This window comes from Bolinopsis microptera, chromosome 4 (assembly GCF_026151205.1).
Source record: "Bolinopsis microptera isolate Bmic1 chromosome 4, MBARI_Bmic_1.0, whole genome shotgun sequence".
In the NCBI taxonomy this organism is placed as follows: Eukaryota; Metazoa; Ctenophora; class Tentaculata; order Lobata; family Bolinopsidae; genus Bolinopsis; species Bolinopsis microptera.
In genome coordinates, this window is record NC_087075.1 from 13,234,201 (window position 1) to 13,254,362 (window position 20,162).

The 20,162-nt window shown below is 35.8% G+C and overlaps 2 protein-coding genes across 7 annotated transcripts in view; one reads left to right on the forward strand and one right to left on the reverse strand.

Moving 5' to 3' along the window:
- The window catches only part of LOC134813937 (cyclic nucleotide-binding domain-containing protein 2-like), a 99,199-nt gene that overhangs the window by 35,518 nt on the left and 43,519 nt on the right, over positions 1-20,162 (reverse strand). For all 5 annotated transcript variants that reach the window (XM_063821881.1, XM_063821880.1, XM_063821877.1 and 2 more), the window contains 8 exons: positions 17,964-18,069; positions 17,681-17,769; positions 15,772-15,908; positions 15,490-15,576; positions 15,271-15,331; positions 14,734-14,806; positions 14,489-14,571; positions 14,125-14,202 (listed from right to left, as the gene is read on the reverse strand). In XM_063821881.1, the coding sequence (XP_063677951.1) occupies positions 14,125-14,202; positions 14,489-14,571; positions 14,734-14,806; positions 15,271-15,331; positions 15,490-15,576; positions 15,772-15,908; positions 17,681-17,769; positions 17,964-18,069 (714 nt within the window). The remainder of the gene's footprint in view (positions 1-14,124; positions 14,203-14,488; positions 14,572-14,733; positions 14,807-15,270; positions 15,332-15,489; positions 15,577-15,771; positions 15,909-17,680; positions 17,770-17,963; positions 18,070-20,162) is intronic.
- LOC134813938 (cysteinyl leukotriene receptor 2-like) lies at positions 7,611-13,930 on the forward strand. Of its 2 annotated transcripts, XM_063821882.1 has the most exons (12): positions 7,611-7,679; positions 7,833-7,958; positions 8,167-8,307; positions 8,571-8,714; positions 9,568-9,677; positions 9,881-10,002; positions 10,616-10,698; positions 11,185-11,217; positions 12,246-12,334; positions 12,540-12,631; positions 12,806-12,893; positions 13,121-13,930. In XM_063821882.1, exons 1-12 carry the CDS (start codon positions 7,632-7,634, stop codon positions 13,410-13,412), a joined length of 1,368 nt encoding a protein of 455 aa, XP_063677952.1. In that variant the 5' UTR covers positions 7,611-7,631; the 3' UTR covers positions 13,413-13,930. The 2 variants fall into 2 exon arrangements, with proteins under 2 accessions (XP_063677952.1, XP_063677953.1); XM_063821883.1 differs by lacking the exon at positions 11,185-11,217 and having other exon boundaries at positions 13,121-13,928.

Consider the following 20,162-nt stretch of genomic DNA (forward strand, 5'->3'; position numbering starts at 1 on the left):
TTATTATAGCCAGTTATCAAGTAATCATATAAGTGCAGATATATAGTGTTTGATTCTTTAAAATGATCCTATGAATAGTTACATTATTATTATGCCACCCATGCCTCATATAAGCATATATGCCTCATAATATATGCCTCGAATAATTAATTAAGTCTGCAGGTGCTGGACTCGGTACAGCACGAGATTCTAGCGACCACTATTTCTCCACCTTTTTAAATTACGCCCGACTCCGAAACCCAGACAGTGAACTATTATCGCTGTTATGGTAGTTCGAGTGCTCGAGTCGGAATCTTAATTAGTCACTAGAATTTGAAGTGTTGCTTTTGTGAGTTCACAAGGATGTTTGGACATGGTCTCACGTTGTAGCTCTGCTATTTCTAATATTTGTACGATTTTACAATTTGTCTTGGAGAGGGTTGGGTATAAATATAACATTATAGCAAGCCGGGTGGTAATAATAGATCTACCAATTAAAGAAACGCACTGAATAAGTGAATAGGGGGGGGGGGGGGAGGTCATGAGTATTTTTGAGTATTTTTGAATTTGATAATTTGACACATTTTCGCCGGGAATACTCAAAAATGTCAGCATGGATTTCTCACTTTCTCAAAAATTGTCCACTCAAAAATAGTGATATACCAAATCATTCTTCATATCAGTGCAATGTGGTCCAAAAATACTCAAAATTAATTTTTGAGAATGAGTTTTTCGCCTCTCCTGGAAAAGTTTCTCAAAAATAATTTTTGAGAATGAGAATTTGGCATTTTCGTCGGGACTCTCAAAAATACTCATGACCCAACCCCAACCCCCCCCCCCCCCCCCCCTAAATAAGCATAATCTCATAATTATGTTAACTGAGCATAATTATGTTATCTGAACCCATTCAGTAAGTTGTCTAACCGCACCTAAAGAATTTCATGAAAAAATCACAAAAATGCAATCGACAGCCTCCCTGAACAACTTGACATCAAATAGTTCCAAACAATAGACAAATTAAACACAGACTCGCCCTCATATTTTACAGTGTTTTTGTGGTTTTTATTGTAAGGGCTAGTTGTTGCAGCGTTGACAGAAATGTTGAGAAGATTTGCTTCCTTAGATTATCTTGATAGTATTAGTTTATCTCTTTAGGTGTTTGGTCATTTGCTTATTTTCTCAGGACTTGTATTAATTAATTAATATACTTAGTGCATTGGTAGGATATAGGTTAACCCATATCATAAGATTTGGGGTCTAGTTAATTCGCCCTTAAATCGTCACGTGACTTGTCACATTTTGAAAACTTATAAAATTATAAATAAACCTATAAAGTGGAAGATCTAGTTTATGCCCATAATTCTTTTAAGTCGTAGATCTATTTTGTCCCCTTATTGTTAAATTAAAAGTTGGCCTGAATTTCATCAAGATTGGGCGGTACCGTTCAGTCACTTAATTAGTTAATTCATGGCTCCACCTTACTACAAATTCAATTTCAATCAACTCCGCAATTCACGGACACACTTTGTCACATAAACCGACTATAAATTTAATCTTAACTTATAACTGGTTTATAACTTGATCGGGTTAAAGCAAACATTCGACCCCCTGTGGAGCCCTCATGGTGGACTACATAACAACCTACTGATGGAATTAACCGCTTTATTCGGTTTGCTGGCAGCTTCTTTTACACCGCGGACACCACGCGGACAAGTCCCGTCAAAGACGGATCCTTGTGATAATTCAGCGAAATTAAGCGGCAGTTTGAACAACGTGAACAGCTGAGTAGCCGGCCTACATTCACGTCCACGTGGCAGAACCATGACCGTGAATACCGGCGATATTTGTTATTTTCCCCCATTTTGTACATATTTTCATGATCACCTGCAGTTGTTTAATGTCACTTGCCAGTAGCAGTTGAACGCGGGGCGAGGAATTATTTTATTACTACGATATTCTCATATTATGAGCGCATACCCCGGAATAGTTTATTGTCTGAGTTTAACATGCACCTGTTAATGGAGTACATCATACCAAGGCATCAGAATAATTTACAGCACATATTCTATGGCTGTAAATTGAACTTGTTCATCATCGCGTCTGTAAATTGATCTATAGTTCAGTAGGTAGCTACTGATGAATTATGTGTGTCGTGGTGGCAATAGTTAATCTAATATGGCTGTATGTTTATGAGAACTGTTGTGCAGGTGGAATGTGGATGGTTCACAGTTCCCGTATCGAATGTTTTCACGGAAATTGGAAATTCCTCTTAAATTCCTCTTTGCGATGTCACCTTTTTTCCGGTTTTAGTGTGCCTTCGTCATTAGATCTTTCTTGATTTTTCGCGGTAACAATTAACAAACAATAAAGATTCCATTATTTAGAATTTTGTATTTTCGTATCTCCATGATCATATTTTGAGGTCGATACTGTGCAAATATTTCCTATCAATACTGTTATTTTGAAACTCAGATTAAAGTGCTCTTCCGTCTTATAACACAAATATTAGTCGCCTAACAGAAGCCTATTCGCGCTTTGGAATGCCCGTTATTAGTTATAAATTTTGTTTTTAATTCGTTAACCGATCAAAGCAATACATCTCTTATAATACCTTAGAAGGTATTATAAAGACAGTCACATTTTATCAGACGATCCTTATTCAGTATCGGCGGGAACTGTTGATCTACAGTCCCCCACACAGAATAAGTATTGTCTGGTAATATTCAAAATACAATATTGTCAGGAACTCTGTTGCTTAAGCGTTTAATTCAACTTAATTTGGCGTAATTTATCGGTACTGCGGTACTAAATATTGGTACTGGTACTGGTAACTGGTGCTGATACTCGTCATCGATACTGACAATTGGTATCGGTAGATTTGACCGATGATGGCGACGATATCAATTGGAATCTGACAAATACCGCTAACCCCTCATACAAATATGTCATCGGCCGTTGATGAATATAATTATAATACGTTCTACGGTTGATGCTTTGCGCGGTAAATAAAACAGGAGATCATTTTAATCTTTGTGCCATTCACAAATGAGGAATCAAACGGACGCCGGTCAATTCTACAGTCTTCATTTGAGATTGAGGATTTTTACGACACAGTTTATTCCGTACCGCAGAATTTGGCGTATATTTTTTTATGGGTGCTTCGTTTATTTGAACGATCACCGGGGGAATATGTTTTGTTCGTTATCAATAAATTTGGTATTCTGGTGTCACAGGAATAATTTTTGATTTGAGGGGGACATTACGTTGTTTTGTTTTATTTTTATAAGCGTTTGATAAACGTTCAGATACGTGAAATTAGTACCACTACCACTTGTTGCAGCGAAATGAATACAAACTTGGTTCGTGAACTTGATTTTGACCATTTAAACTTGATCACGTTTGTAATTTAATCCTAACCATTTCCATGCTGTCACTTATATGTTGTCTTGAGAGAGCCACTAAACTGAAGACTCCTAGCTATTGTTGGTTCATAACCTGACAGTTCATATTTTATTACTCCTTGCAGATGATTCATATTATATAAGAAATATCATACCGACTATTCATATTTCATATGATATCACCTTCATAGAACATCATGACATTGGTTCTAAGGAAAATTCTAATCAAAATAATGAGACAGTTCATCGCAAAACCTTGATAAATGATAGTAATTTCGAGATGAATATTTCAAGATACAGTTAACGCTATCCCTCAGATATGGTTTGTCGTAATACCCCCGGTACTACCCCCGTAATACCCCCGGTACCAGCCACACGATATATCTGGATACGGTCCGGCTAGCCAAATTGAGGAGCCACGTGAATATGTAAATATAGCGACACCTTAATGTGAATAATAATGTTATTACTAAAGTTACTAATGTAGTAACTAAAGTATCTTGAGTGCAAACCGATACGCTGCAAACCTGTGAAGTTGTGACCAGTTTATCACAGCAATTATTTAACATGGAACCAGATGTTGTGATATCTGTTTCAAGATATATCAAAAAATGTATTTACTCTATACTTCTATATTTTCATGGAAATCCCACTTGTATTGTTCTCATCCTGGCTGATCAGGCCTCGAAGCTAAAACTATGTGCAGTGACATAATTCAGTCTAATAACCGCGCCGTATCGACTAGACACTGTACCGTCCTGACCGGTTCTATCATCGGATTGTGCCGCAGGGTGGCTTACTATAACTTTACAGGATTCAGGGTAAAATGGATTTAGGTCAGGATTTTGTGCAGCGTTGCTAGATAAACTTTTTTATGGTTTCAGATCGCTATAGAAATGAAGCTAGTCCTTCATATTATGGAGACAGGGTGTGGACTGGCAACACCTGGTATAAATATCATTCTAACTCGAAGAGTTTTGTCAGTTTTTTCAGTTTGAACCCTTTATTTAACTGTACTCTGCGCAATCGATTGACTTGGTTTAATGTGGTTTGAGAAAATCACTATTTAATTTTTGGCATTTTCTCAGAAAATGCCAAAAATTAAATACTTCCTGATATTGTGAGTTAGAATTTAGAAATGTCTACTTCCTCAGATATCAAAACTAAATTGACGCGTTTTTCGTTTATATCGCAAAGAGAAAGATTAGCACTCTAAACATCAAGGTGCTGCCAACTCAGAGATTCTAAAATCAAGTTTAATGGGGATATAAGCACCGTGATATAAATTGTAACTTGAAAGTTCTACGTTCAAGTTAGTCAGAATTGTAGGTGCTAAAGCATTAATGTAAATTTGACTGTAGTTATGAATTAATAGTCCATGGCGATAGTTGAAGATGGACCCTATCACTCTTTCAGTGCTTATGGATTCGGTTTCCTCAAAAACCACCATAAATCTTTCAAAGCTAGAAATTATTCTGTGTCTTTCTCGTCGAAAAACACCATTATAGATTCCTCTTTGCTGAAAGTTATAATTTTATGAGAAGAAATTATAGCCAGTAAGAAAAAGCTAATGACGAAATAAAATGTTTGTAATCGTGCCTGCTTGAACTATTAATACTTTATTGTCATTGAATAAATGCAGCATGCAAAATATTTTTTGAGAATGCACCCTTTCTTTTAGCCCAAGAGACATCAAAATTTGACGAAAGATCATTTTATTGTTTTATTGTTTAAAGTGTTATATTCAAAGGTATTCAGATCATTCTGAATGAAGTATGTGTCTGCTGTCTAAAATTAGTCTTTATCTTTTACAAAATTAAATAAGAACAAAGAATCATCTCGAGACCAGAAAGTAATCTTACAATGGAACAGTCATTTCATTATACTCGTAGTTGTACTTGTAATAAAGTAATAAAGAAACCATGGTTCTAGAGTTCTAGTAATGAAAATGAAATTGAAGCCTTTATGTTGAACTGTTGAAGACGGTCAATGGGGACCCATTCATATTTCATTTCAATCACATTCGCGCTATCTTTCTACCGACAAATTCAGGAGCCCACGTTTCCGAGATTAGTGAGAGATTGAGCTCTACTATCCGTCAAAATGAGAGCTATCTTTCAAATCTTTGAGATCCAATATATAATACCCAGTGGAGAGGTGGCTCCTAGTGATTAATTCCACTAATTCACCTACAGTACAACTTACCATCAGTCAAATTTCCCACAATTTTATTAAACTCAAGAGAAATGCAATCTAATCTGTGCTATTTCTAGTGTCATTGACAAATGGAACAAGGTGTAGTTATCATGGTGGGTGATGGTGGTGACGTGGGTGACTACTAACCCCCTCTACTACTCTACCAACCAACTAACCTTGTATTATGGCACACCACACTTCACTTTTCGGTCACATCGTAAGCTTAGGAGCTTACTTAGTCTTACTTACTTTTAGATTTCAATATACAGTATTAATAATAGTATGAAGGCTAAGTTTTTATCTGCTATTTAGAGAGATGTCAGCCGTCATAGAGAACAACCGGTTTATAACAGTTGTCCTATATTAATCATTTATCCGGAGGGCTGAAGCTGTCCACAACGTTAGAAAGATGCGGACAGCTTCATCCTGGACGGGGGTTCTTGAAATATATACATTATACATGATACGAAAGCTTTTATTAGCAGGAGCTTTCAAAATACATGTGTACATCGTCTTCATCCCACATATAAATACACTGCGTTTACGTGGGGAGGCCATGAACTCGAGCGGAACCAAGGCCACGATCACGACGGTCAGATAATCAAGTTATTACCATTAGGTATCGTTAGGAAACATGCTTGACAAAGGACATGACAGTGGGCATTATTCTCCATCGTGACCACCCCCCACTGACCGTAGCTAACAAATGGCAGGTTGTAGATATTATGCAGGTTCATTGACATTATTAACCTTTGTTATAGCTTTGTGGTATTTCTTGATATCGGATATTGGACAGTTGGACGTTAGTTCTATACAATTTTCGGATCTCATATCTTAGCTTACTAACTTATCGTTATAATGATATTATGGGTTGAAATCGACAGTATTCCAGTAGCACAAGCTCAGTATACTTCATGAATTCCTAATTTGTGAATAGATATTGGTTTTGATGAGTTTGTGAGCCACAATCCCTTCATGGAATTGGATAAACTATTGAAAAGTTTCCACCGCTTATCAAATTGACTTTGAGCTTTCTTATAATAGCGGAAACTACATGTAAATACCGTGTACTAAAATTTTAGTGCACAAATTCATATCTATAGCTCACTATTTATTACTCACTATTTATAGTTTGATAGATCTAAATCTGCTCATGAGTATTAATTGGTCGGTATTAAAGTTAAATGTTACTGATTAAAACTGAACATCAATTGCGACATTCTACTTATAATCTGAGATTTACATAAATCATTATTATAGTCTGTTTCAGTAACCAATCACTGAAGGAAATTTATTATCATCATATACAGACGTCTTAAATGGGTTTATTCGTGATTTAGTCTCGGTTTAAAATCAATCACTTATGGTATAAAGGATGCTAAGGATGCGTTAAATATTTGCTAGCCAAATACTTGACTAAATCCTCAAATCGCCACTCAATGAATACTGAAAATTTTGTGCAGCTACTTTTATTTTAATCGAATCCTTACTTTAAAGAGTTATTGAACTTAGATCAAAGACACGTTAGTTCGCTGCTCTGTCGCTTGCTTACTTACTTACTCGACAAACGGACGGGGAACGTGTTGTCCGTGGTACTGTAGTTGGGGTGAAACTATTTCAAATGTCATCTTAACTGAGACTTTTGTATCAGAAAAAGCGAGCGAACATTTCTGCGGACGACGAAGCCGACGTGACTGATTTTAGATCTCATGTCACCCAGATTGCATATAAAAAAGAAAAATTATTAGTTAGATAGTAGCTTTAGAAGTGTTAGAAATATTTGAAATAAGTGTTTTACTTTCACGGCTTGAGACATTGTCCCATTATTTTATGATTTTGCTGACGATCTGATACAAAGCTGTGTCAGGGTGGAAGTGTTACAAGTTGTAAACGAGATTTTAAAAAGCTTCTCGAGCGAAAATTCCTTGTAAATATCAAAAATTCTGAATATTTGTATGATATTCATTCATCATTGCATGAATTTTCGCAACCTCTATTACTTGAAATAAAATGTCTAACGCTGATGCCATCCTTAGTTAAGTTAATTAGAACGTGATGAACGGCTCAAACCCTGCAGACGCCCTACAAAAAGCCTGCGCTCCGGTGCGTATTTAACCAAAACAATTTAAATATTATAAACGTTAACCATTTTAATTAATCAAGAAGTCTCTGGGATGTCCCGATCCAAATTCTTAATTCTTATCAGTGTTTTATAACCACTTCAACAACTATTTATGACCCTCGAATGATTCGCAGATAAAATGGGATCGCACTCTGAGCATCGTGCTGGGGTGCGTGTGCCTGCTACTTTCGCTACTAGCGTCTGTTGGGAACCTAGCTTCACTCGTTTATGTGAAGCTTAACTGGAACGTTGGACCCAAAGTGAGTGTCGAAGTTTTAATAAACTTCATTTAACTATAAAACGCGTTTATATCTTATAATTAAACCTTAAATCATTCATTTTTCCTCTTTTTCTATTCTTGAAACCATCTTACTAGCGAACGTGCTGGACACCTTTCTGTAGGACAATTAAAGTCTGGGAAGGTTATTATAAACCAACTAGAAGCCTCTAACACTGAACATCCACCAGAGAAAAGCGAACTACACCCACCAGATGACTATGATAATGGTGATCAACATTGCTTTTACCGACCTGCTCAACGGACTGTTTAGTGCAAGTTTCAACGCTGCTAATCTGTTTAAGGAGGAGTATTCAATGCCGGAACCTCAGGTTAGGATTTATCAGTGAGCAATGAGCAACCACAGGTTAGCTATTGGACCTGTGTCTGATTTCATAAATAGGTGGAACGCAAAAATAGAAAGCTTGAATAATTTGTAATTGTATCTTATACTGAACCTTGATGTTTGCTATTATTATCAGGCTATAATATTGTATCAATGTGAACTCACTCTCTCAGGCGATGATGTATCAATGTAAACTCACTCTCTCAGTCTATAAAAGTATAAAGTATCAATGTAAACTCACTCTCTCAGGCGATGATGTATCTGTGTAACTTCAGTGGAGGCATTCACTACCTTACTACCAGAGCTAGTCTCCTACTCATGATGTGTCTCAGTGTGTTCAGATTCATTGCCATCAAGAAGCCAACCTACTTCAGCAACAGCAACTGTATTAAGGTACCTATAACAACTCTACCTATAGCAACTGTATTAAGGTACCTATAACAACTGTACCTATAGCAACTGTATTAAGGTACCTATAACAACTGTACCTATAGCAACTGTATTAAGGTACCTATAACAACTGTACCTATAGCAACTGTATTAAGGTACCTATAACAACTGTACCTATAGCAACTGTATTAAGGTACCTATAACAACTCTACCTATAGCAACTGTATTAAGGTACCTATAACAACTGTACCTATAGCAACTGTATTAAGGTACCTATAACAACTGTACCTATAACAACTGTATTGAGGTTCCTATAACAACTGTACCTATAACAACTGTATTAAGGTTCCTATAACAACTGTACCTATAGCAACTGTATTAAGGTACCTATAACAACTGTACCTATAGCAACTGTATTGAGGTACCTATAACAACTGTACCTATAGCAACTGTATTGAGGTTCCTATAACAACTGTACCTATAGCAACTGTATTAAGGTTCCTATAACAACTGTACCTATGGCAACTGTATTAAGGTACCTATAACAACTGTACCTATAACAACTGTATTAAGGTACCTATAACAACTGTACCTATAACAACTGTATTAAGGTTCCTATAACAACTGTACCTATAGCAACTGTATTAAGGTACCTATAACAACTGTACCTATAGCAACTGTATTAAGGTACCTATAACAACTGTATTAAGGTTCCTATAACAACTGTACCTATAACAACTGTATTAAGGTGCTTAGCCTTAAGTTTTAAAGCAAAGAATAATGGTGTACTAAACTTACGAAAAAAATCCAGTGAACTAATTTTACATTATTTTACATTTAAACTAAAAACTCTCAGGTATTATGGGGAGTGATAGGGATGGTGTGGGCTACAACACTAGCGATCACATTCCTACCTTACTACTTGAACACAAGATACATTTACTTTCCTGACGTCGCCCATTGCACGTGAGTAATATTATTAATTATATGATTACAACTATGTAAATAAAATGTTGTTTATTTAAAATTAAATGAATTTTTTGTTAAGCCTAATCATGCCCTACAAAGATAAAATTCCATATTGTGGCAAACCATTCTTTGCTAAAATAAAAATCAACAATTTTCAAACAAATTTCTCTAGTCAATCGTTAAGATTCATTTCTCTACAGGTTTCATTTTTGGCAGCTAAAAGATGGGTTAACAGACATTTGCCAGTTCCTGAAGTCAGGAGCTAAAACCTTGTCTAAAATGATATTCTTCCTGCTCTACATCTTACCAATCCACGGACCAGGTTAGTGACTTATCTACTCTTATCATAATGCTATCTTCACCTCACCATTAGACAATAGACATGGTTGTATGGTTAGTACCTCACTAGTGTACTGTCAGTTGCTTATCATATGGGCGGTATTCAAGCACATTAGTTCATTTAATTCTATGGAACTTGTGTTATACTCTTATTATGATGATTCTATGGGACTATACGGGTTATATAATATTTCTATGGAATTAGACTTAAATAGGCTGAATTATTCATGTTGATAAACTCACTAAACTGTTCTAGTAAAATGCATCAATAAAACCTTATAACCATTAATATAATAAAACTAATAGTACCACATAAAAGCATTTAAATCTTTATATCCACGAACAACGCCCGAGCAATGATAAGGGAATAAGAGAACATCTTGCGCAACATTGACACATTGTTCGATATTACTAACAAGTAACAGTCACAGCTTGATTTAAATTCCAATATAAAACGCCCCTAGATTACTTTACGAAACGAGAGTTATATTCTAACATTATTAAATACTAATATTATTAGATTCTAACATTATTAAATACTAATATTAATAGATTCTAACATTATTAATTTCTAACATTATCTCTTATAACTTCAGGGTTCGGAATGATATTCTTCACAATGCTGATATTAGTTCGACTAGCTAAACTACATTTGAAAGTGCAAAAAGGGAAAGGAGCGGTATGTTCTAACTGTTGATTTATTGATTAATTCGCTACGTGAATGATTAAAAGCTAAGCTATACGGACCGTATTAATGTTCATTTTGGTAAATTGAAAGCACAGATGTTTTGAGATTATTCTCGAAGTGTTGGAAGAACGCTGCGACTGAAATACTACCTTGCATGTTTCATATATTTGATTAATGACGTGCTATAAAAATCCTTTTTCGCTAACGTTGATTATCTTTCAAAGGAGGACCTGACCGCTTTTTCGTCTATCGATGTTTACGACACTTTTATTATTAATTAATTATATAATTATATTATATAATTGATTAATTATATCATTATTCATCCAAGAGAATAATTTGTATATCTGACGAAACTGGGGCTGGGTCCTCCTGTAGTCACATGTTCAGTGAGCACTAATTATATCAGATATTTATGTATAACTACATAATTTATGTACATAATTTATGTATAACGATTATCATCACTTCTATCAGACGAGTAAGCCCCGGCGTTGGACCACCGTCTTTGTAAGTTTCTGCTTGTGAGCATCAAACCATCACGACTTTATCTAATCCTCTGTGTATTTACACAACAATCATCTACCATTAGACACTAGCCCACATCCAGGGAGGCGGCAGATAATCTGCGAGGAAGTTTTGGATTTTGGAGGAAATTCGGTGCCAAAGAGGATCATTTTAGAAAGCATGACCTTATATAAGGGTATAAGAACATTTTTAGGGGGAAGCATTGGACTGAAATTCAAAACTTTCTGGATGTGGGCTAGACACTCAATATGAGTAGCTACATAAGGGGGTAGGGCACTTTTGTAGTACGCAAATCTGACATCTGGTATAGAATAGTCACTAGTCAGGCGTCAAAACAAAATTGCCAGGCCCCCCGAGACAGCTATATTTGGGACATTTCTTTAAAAAGTAAATTTACTGAACTTCTCTGTAAATTTATGAACTTCTCTGTATGGATTTATGAAATTGGAATGTGGTTTGAGGGTTTGTCTTTTAGAAATAATGCATTTAAAATTTATAGTTGTGATCTGGATTGTTTAAATGTTGGGCTTAAAAAAATTAAGACAATTTTCCACATTTAAGTATTTGAACTCATTTAACCCCAAAGCATGAAACCCTTCATAATTTAAATGCAGTAATGCGTTCATGTCAAAAAGAAATCTTCATCTCTTGCATCCAATGGAATGGTTAGAATTTATATAATGTATAATATCATAGCTGAATTTATATAATATATATAAATTCTCATGATATAATATCACCGCTGACTGCTGACTGCTGAGCTGGTCTAGAAAACGGTGCTATCAGATTAGATGTGCTAAACAGTTCTATCTCAGATGTAATCACGTGATGTGATGGAAAAATGCGCTGTCATGGTAACACGTGCTGTCAGTTTGATTTAATCGAGGGAGTCAAGTTGCTAAAATGATATTTAATGATCGCAGCATATTAACCTTGCATCATTTTGATATGAAAAAATTATTTAATTGTAGCATTACCATAATATCATCTTGAAATAACCGTTTTCGCAGAAAAGAAGTTCCGAGGAAAGTTTACACGCTAAGGCTGCTTACTCGACACTACAGATCCTGGCTTGTTTTGTGCTTACAAATGGCCCCTGGTGAGTTTAGAGTTTAAAACTGCTGTTCAAATGGCTACACTAGGATTCTTCATGGAAACTCATGAAATGACAGATTGCAAAATATCAACAGAAATCCTCCATCTGAAAATCATGTCATCATCATCGTCAGCTCCATTTAATAAAGTTTATAATGTTTATAGTGTTTATAATTTGTTTATTTTACACCCTTCTCTCACTCTCTCAGGTGGATTATTGCGCTGGTTCATTTCTTTGACATGTTTGGTTTAGTAAAGTCTGACTGTCAAGAAGGGCAGTATTGGCGCTGTACTCTAGGAAGTGAGTTAACCTACAGCACCATTAACGAAAACATCGTCACTTTCTAATAAACTCTTGCTAGTTAAGAGTATTGCGAACCTTAATGCTTTTATGACTTTGTAAATGTAAACCTTGATAAGTTAAACTCGTGTTAATTTTACTTTATCGGTGTTGTTTAAGAAAATTAAATTTCAGAGAAATACTTTTCACTAATGCTCTTCTTCTCGATGAATCTTCTGATCTATCTGAACGCAGCGATAAATCCGTTCATCTATTATTACAGGTAGGTTGTAAATCACACTGAATTATTGCAGTTAGGCTCTGCACGGTAAGAGTCTTACAGTGCAGAGCCCAACTGCAATAAGACTTGCTCCAAGAATACACAAAGTTATTAGTTAAAAATGTTATGATTGCGATGAGCCAGCATGCTGTTGAATATTCTCGATCCCCAGGCTCAAAGAAATAGAGACAGAAAATGTTTGTCAGATGAGTAACGCCTATTTTTCTCAGGCTGTTCAAAAGATCAGAGAAGATAAAGAAGCAGCAATACACGCGCGGCGCTTCAATGGCCAGCGGTTTAGCACGTGCTGGATCACGTGACCTCCTCTCAAAAGACTACACAGCTACCCGGGGCAGTGTGTCACCTCCTCATGAGAACGGGGAACATGTTAAAACACCGTTAATGAAGAGGGAAGAGAAGGTGAAGAGTAACGGGCATAATGGTATGACCTTGCAGGTGAAACCTGCTGTGCCGGTCGGTGGGGTGACGCATAGACATCTGGAGGTGTATACTAGCTGTTAGTCTCCTCACGTGTTAGACACGTGTTAATCTTATCACGTGTTAATCTGGTCACGTGTTAATCTTATCACGTGTTAATCTGGTCACGTGTTATCTGTATCAGTATTGAGGGTACTTGTTTAGACTTATAGAGCTTGGCGCTGACACGGCGTGATCTTACCATTATGACTGTTGTTATATTTGCTTATTCTCGTACTCAGAGATTATCTAAACCAGATGACCCGTCTTCAGTTCATTTATCCGTATAATGGGCTTTTTCTCTGTGTTTATCTAGATTTGAACTTACATTTTCATCATGTTTCCATATTATATATATTTGGGCTGTTTGTAACTTTGTGGTTTATCTTAGTGACTAGCTAATTTCAGAAATCAAAACATATCAAGATTTCGCGATATATAAATTTATATCAATCGCTCTTTTTGCCAATATTTATTATGTCTTGAGATAACAATCTAACTAGTTTATGATATTATGTACATATCACACAAAGACAGTCAGTTAAAGCATATGAAATATTGAGCGAAAATGTTTCAATTGTTAAAAAATTGTTTTAAAAAATATTGACCTTATCCCATTATTAATAGTAAGTCAATAACAAGTAATATAAGTAATATTATAAGTAACAATTGGCAAGTAAGCAATTCTATAAGTAATAATTAACAAGTCAGTAATATTATAAGTAATAATTAACAAGTCATAATAATTTGTACGCACCACTAGGTTCCCCTTCATGTGACGACTTGAACCATGTGTTGGGGGAACTCCATTTGTACTCTGACTGCTTATCCGACTCTGCATGGGTATTTAAAATTAATTGTAAGGAAATGCTGAGGCGACTGACTCATAAAAATGGCTTAGATAAAGTATCTTGATAAATACTTAAATAATGTGATAATCTATGAATATGTGATAATCTAGGAATATGTAATAATCTGGATTGTAATACCTTTAGTTGTGCAATTAAATTTAGGGTTTGTTAACCTACGACCCTTAAAGACCGTAAGTGCAGAGAGCAATCACTTGAATCTAATATTTCTCTCTGTCAGCAGCCAACATAATAAGTAAACATTAAACATACCCTGAAACCATTAGAGCATGTAGAGGAGGTATCTGATCTGTTGCTTCTTAGCCCACTACCAGGGGTGCGACTAGAGGCTGTGCCTGCAAGTCGCAAGAGTGGTTATAGTGAAATTGGGTGGAGTAAAGTGACATAATTATGATGAAATATACAGTTAAATATAGTGAAATGAAGTGAAGTATAATTAATAATCATAAACAATGAAATGTAAAATAGAAAACCGTAAAGAAAAATAAGAAACTTACGCGATCGAACGCGGCAACCCTGAACCTGTTTCTGTCTGATTTTTGTTACTTTAGTTAACACCCGAACGTGACCCTGATGGGTGTATTATAGTAATGCTTTTCATACATAGTTACAATAAAGTTTTCATTTTATGTATCCTGGGTTTGGACAGGATATTACCCGTTTAAAATATTTCCATCGCGTTACATAATACTCAATAAATGTATTTAATTGTAGTTGTGAAAATAGTTTAAAACATAATATGTAATATGTGTTGACAGCAGGGAAAAAAGGAAATCGCGGCATGTGCGGGATCGCGATTTTTCCCATTCTTTGCGACAAATTTTATATGTCGTCTGTTTGGCGCGGTATCACGATTTTTGGCCAAAATAATCGCGATTTTCTTTTGTCCCTGGTTGACAGCAGTAAATTTCGATCATACAATTTTTCTTCGTGAAACTTAAATATACTCGCTATTTCTTATTTCAAGCAGAGGATGCCGCCACAACACCCTGACCACTAAAATTAAACCAACCAATACTTGTTTTTGTATTTACCGATTTTACGATGTAGATAAAAGGCGTGTCGTGATTAGATTTAGCCATCACAGTTCCTTTCCTGATGAAAAGAAAACACGATTAAATTCATTGCTACGAAAATGATCACGACGTTACAATTGATGCAAACACTGGAAAACTGGGATATTTTCAGAATTCAAATTTAATAAGTATAATTTTAATAAAAAGAAAATATGAAAACTTCAAATCAGTATTTACTTGAAGAAGTGGAAGTTGCAGACACCTGTTGCTTCATTCAGCAAGTTAACTGGCCACTCATTCAAGATTGGTAATGTTCTGCAGTACCTGAAATACAAGATAATATAAGGTAAAACTTGGTTCCTAGTTTTATTTGGGAACTGATTCAATTTGGAAAATTATTTAATTTGGAAAATTATTTTATTTGGAAAATTATTTTATTTGGAAAATTATTTTATTTTACCATCCATCTTATGTCCTCAAATCTTTAAACTAACTTTCCATGACTGTGTAAAGATTTACCTGATATGCTCCTTTTCCTCGTCACTATCAAGCTGGTTCATTTGTACGAAGTCTTCCTTATCAACCGCTATCAGCTCCACGGCATCCTTACACGACACTGTTGCAGTTCGCCTTGTACCGTGCAATAACGCCAGTTCCTGGAAAGGTGTGACGTCACAGTAAGAGGTGTGACGTCACAGTAAGAGGTGTGACGTCACAGTAAGAGGTGTGACGTCACAGTAAGAGGTGTGACGTCACAGTAAGAGGTGTGACGTCACAGTAAGAGGTGTGACGTCACAGTAAGAGGTGTGACGTCACAGTAAGAGGTGTGACCTCATAGCAAGGTGCGAAATAGGGTATAAAAAACTCTATGGCTAGCAGACACCAGAATACATAAACAAGCAAAACTTTTGTTTGATTGCAATAAAATGTTTCCTGTATTAAACTATCAAAAATCAAATGCTACCCTTTATTAATGGATTTATTAATTCTCGAAGACAGAAAACAAATACCGACCGATGATATATTTGAAAATCCTTTTTGATTTTTTCCAGTCGACTCCATTCTACAGCCAGGTACAACTACGGAACGAAAACATTAAAATCATACGGAAACGAAAAACTGGAAAAGAATCAAAATACACAGCTTCTAAAAAGCGATTGACAAGCACTGAAAGCTGATACAGACTAATATGCAATAGCTTAAGAAACACTCAGTGTTCAGAAACAGCTGATAAATTGTATTTGTGGTCTTCCGGCGATACGCAGCATGTGAAGGAAGGTTGAGTAGTGTATTTGTACTTAGATCACTTTCAAATGCGATATCCATCAAAGTTTTATAGCGATTGGAGGTCGTAATGGTGTAACATTCAAAATGATATTTTAAAATACTGAATTAAGATGAACTAACTAACTAATGATACCAAACTAATAATACTAAATGTGGTCTTCCAGCGATACAGAGCATGCGAATTGCGAAGGAAGGTTGAGTAGCTTATTAAAAAGTTAAAACTGTACATCACTTTCAAATGTTGAGATGTCCTTTTAAAAATATACCGATTAAATGAGGATCTAAAGTTGAAAGTGGAAAATGACATAAGACGGAATAAAAGTATATGATATACTGAAACCAAATGTCTGAATCACGGAATATAGCAATATCCTGTGAACAGAAGACAAGCAGAATGTTAATACTATGCTTAGATCACGTTCAAATGTACGCCGAAGATTCTTCAGAAATTAGCAAAGACTTTCTGCATCTTTAACCGATTAATTTGATGGCACGAAGCTTATAAAAAAGAAAGGTGATCAAGCAGAGGGCGACGTCACAGTTTTAAGTGTTGGAAAACGAATTTTATAACACACTTTATGTGTTAGAAAATAGCGGCGTCCGGCAACTAAACGGCCACGCACGAAACCCACGATCAATAGTTCATTTGATCAAAAGACAGATCATCTGGCTGCTGTATATCCACCTTGGGACACTATATCATCCTTAGAAGATCAAAAGTAGAGATACCGCTTTGATTAATTGGTAGGTGGGAGATGCAGCGTACTTCTTACGGCCACTACTTGTAGCCACACTGTGCTGTAGACACAGATGCACGTGATCTAGTAATTACAATAGCTTGCCAGTTACATGTGTACTTGGAAATGAGAGATTGTGGTCAATCAGCAAATGATTCAGGAATCAGCAACACAGTGCCCCTTAGAAACATGTATTATCGAACGGTGAGATTTCTATGCTTTTTATAATTATATCCATCAAACTTTTATAGCGATTGTAGGTCGTATTGTTGCAAAATTCAAAAACATTTTAAAAATGCTGAATTAAATTAACTAATAATACTAAATTAATAATATCATATTAATAATACAAAATCTAATAATGATACTGAATTTAAATGAGCTGGTTCATATATTGAACGTACCCCGAAGGCAGTGCCTCGTTTCAAGTAGCCGACGTTCCGTAAGTTGACAGATCCAGTTGTTTTGTTTTCCTCTAGTATACTGACAGCAGCTGTGTGATTATTAAGCTATTAAACAACATTGATAAAAGCTTGCAGCAATTCACGTCTAGAACTGCCTTGAAATGATTACTTAACACGTTGATATCAATATCTAAATTATTATGAATAATTCAATGTATCAGGCACACCCACACCCCAGTGAGCCCATCAGAATCTTTGTCATGAGTGTTTCAGTGTTACTAACTTGTTCCACTTAGTACGTAGTAGAACCACTCAGCCCGGTCCCCTTGTCTCAGAATAATTCTGCTGGTGTCGAATTTTAGGTAGTGAGCTTTTCTGCACATCCTCTCCTGAAACAAACTTTTAAATTATCATATTTAATTATTAGTTGTTTTATTTGAAACCCAAAATTAAGTAGCATAAATTAAATAGCATTTACAGAGTCAAAATATCAAACGAAAGTTTATAACAGCTTTCTGCGGGATAGAGTGAGACGTAACAGTTTTTTAGGTGACCGAGTGATTGATCTTCTAGTGTATACAGTATAGATTGCTGCGCATGTCCAAGTAAAGTGTACACTTACAGATCCAAGAGCCAAGCGTACTGCTATTTTAAAATAAAAGTATACAAGGTAATAAATGCATGTCTTAATTAAATATTAATTAATTGTCAAGTAGTCTAATCAATTATTACAATTCATTATAACTTATAAGTATAATAATTAATTATACTTATAATATAAGTATAAATTAGTCTGATTGGGAAGTGCGACTTTAGTACATCCCAGATTTAATGGATATAAATAATCCACTCTCTAGTTAATACAGCCAGTGACGAAATTCTTAAATAACTTTAAGTAACACGTTATAAGTAACACATTTTCAGACAGCACGCTCGCATGGTCGATTAACAACGCCTGTTTGTTTGTTTTACAAATGCTGATGGAATCAAACGGAACATTGAAACATGCTAAAATCTTAATGGTTATAGGTTGCTTTCTTCATCGCTTAATTCAGTCAGTCAACCAATTTTCTGGTGTTGGACTATATAATTTTAGCAGTCAAGCAATTGGTATCTCGTGCGTTGTTAAGCGTTGTTAAGCGTTGTTAAGGATGAAAAATGTTTTACTGTCGCTAGTCTTACTAGTCATACTCTTAGTTTTAGCAGGTATTTATGAAATGTTCTAACTGATTTTCAATTGCTCTTCTTTTCTCCTTTAGCTTTCATTAAAACAAACACTGAACAGCTTAGTTCTCAGGTTGTTGATGCATTATTTCATGTTAGGCAATAGTAATGTGCTGTACTTCAATACACACTCGCCAGAATCGTCGTTAAAACATGATGATCCGCGAGATTTCAGCGGTATAAAATGTAAGAATTGAATATTCCAGAGTCTGGTAAAAAGAAGAAGAACAAGGAAAAAGAAGCTGGAGTGGAAATAATAGAATTAGAGGAAGAAGAGGAGGAAGGAAAAAAGAAAAAGAGCAAAGGCAAGAACAAAGATAAAGATAAGGATAAAGGTAAAGTTGTCAATGAATTATTTATAATATCTTCTTTCTTTCTTTCGTACAAAACCAGCCAATATGCAAAATATTGTGAACTTTGAGTTTGGTATCTGCATCGAGATTTGTCTGACCCGTTAATTGTTTAGTAATTTCAATTTACTACTTATTATTTTTATAAATTTATTCACCCTTTTCGCCATAGTTTGGTGAAAGCAAATAGCGAGTGACGTTGGCGCCTTAAATCAAGTATTTCAATCTCGGTAAAAAACGTCAATTCCAGGAAAAGACAAAAAGAAATGCAAAGGAAAAGGTAAGAAAAAAGTTTGCGAGGAAGACACTGAGGTAGGTAGCGTCGGTCTCTCCGGGAAGGAGGAGAAATCTTGCAAAAAAGATGAGGGAAGCCTAGTGGCCTGCATCGCCGAGGGCACCTACATCCTCAACTTAGAAGAGTACTCCTTCAAGGAGGAGCTAATCGAGGAGCTTCACAAGTCGAAGGAATATAAGAATATGATAGAAGAAGCGGTTGATGCCATGGCAGATGGAATCGTCTCAGACTACTTAGCTTCGGATGAGTTTCAGAACCACATCGAGGGTGTCATCGAAGAGTACAACCAGACTGCTGAAGCCCAGGAGACCATCAAGAAGTCAGTGGATGACGTTGTGGCAGAGGAGACAAAAAAGCTAGAAGCAAAGCTAGATGAAGAGGTACAAGTGATAAAAGAAACTGAGGTTGAGGCTCTTGATCTGCTAGAACAATTTGTATTGAAGCTTTATGATCTCTCTATCGAAAATCGGGGAATATATCATAGTAATATTGAAGCTGATTTTTTGCACATGGTCTCGGCCTTCCTCCCGGATACTACTGCTCCAGTCTGGGACAACACTGCCACTGAATTCCCCTGGAACCCAGATTGGAAAGAGTGGGACCTCCAGGACAG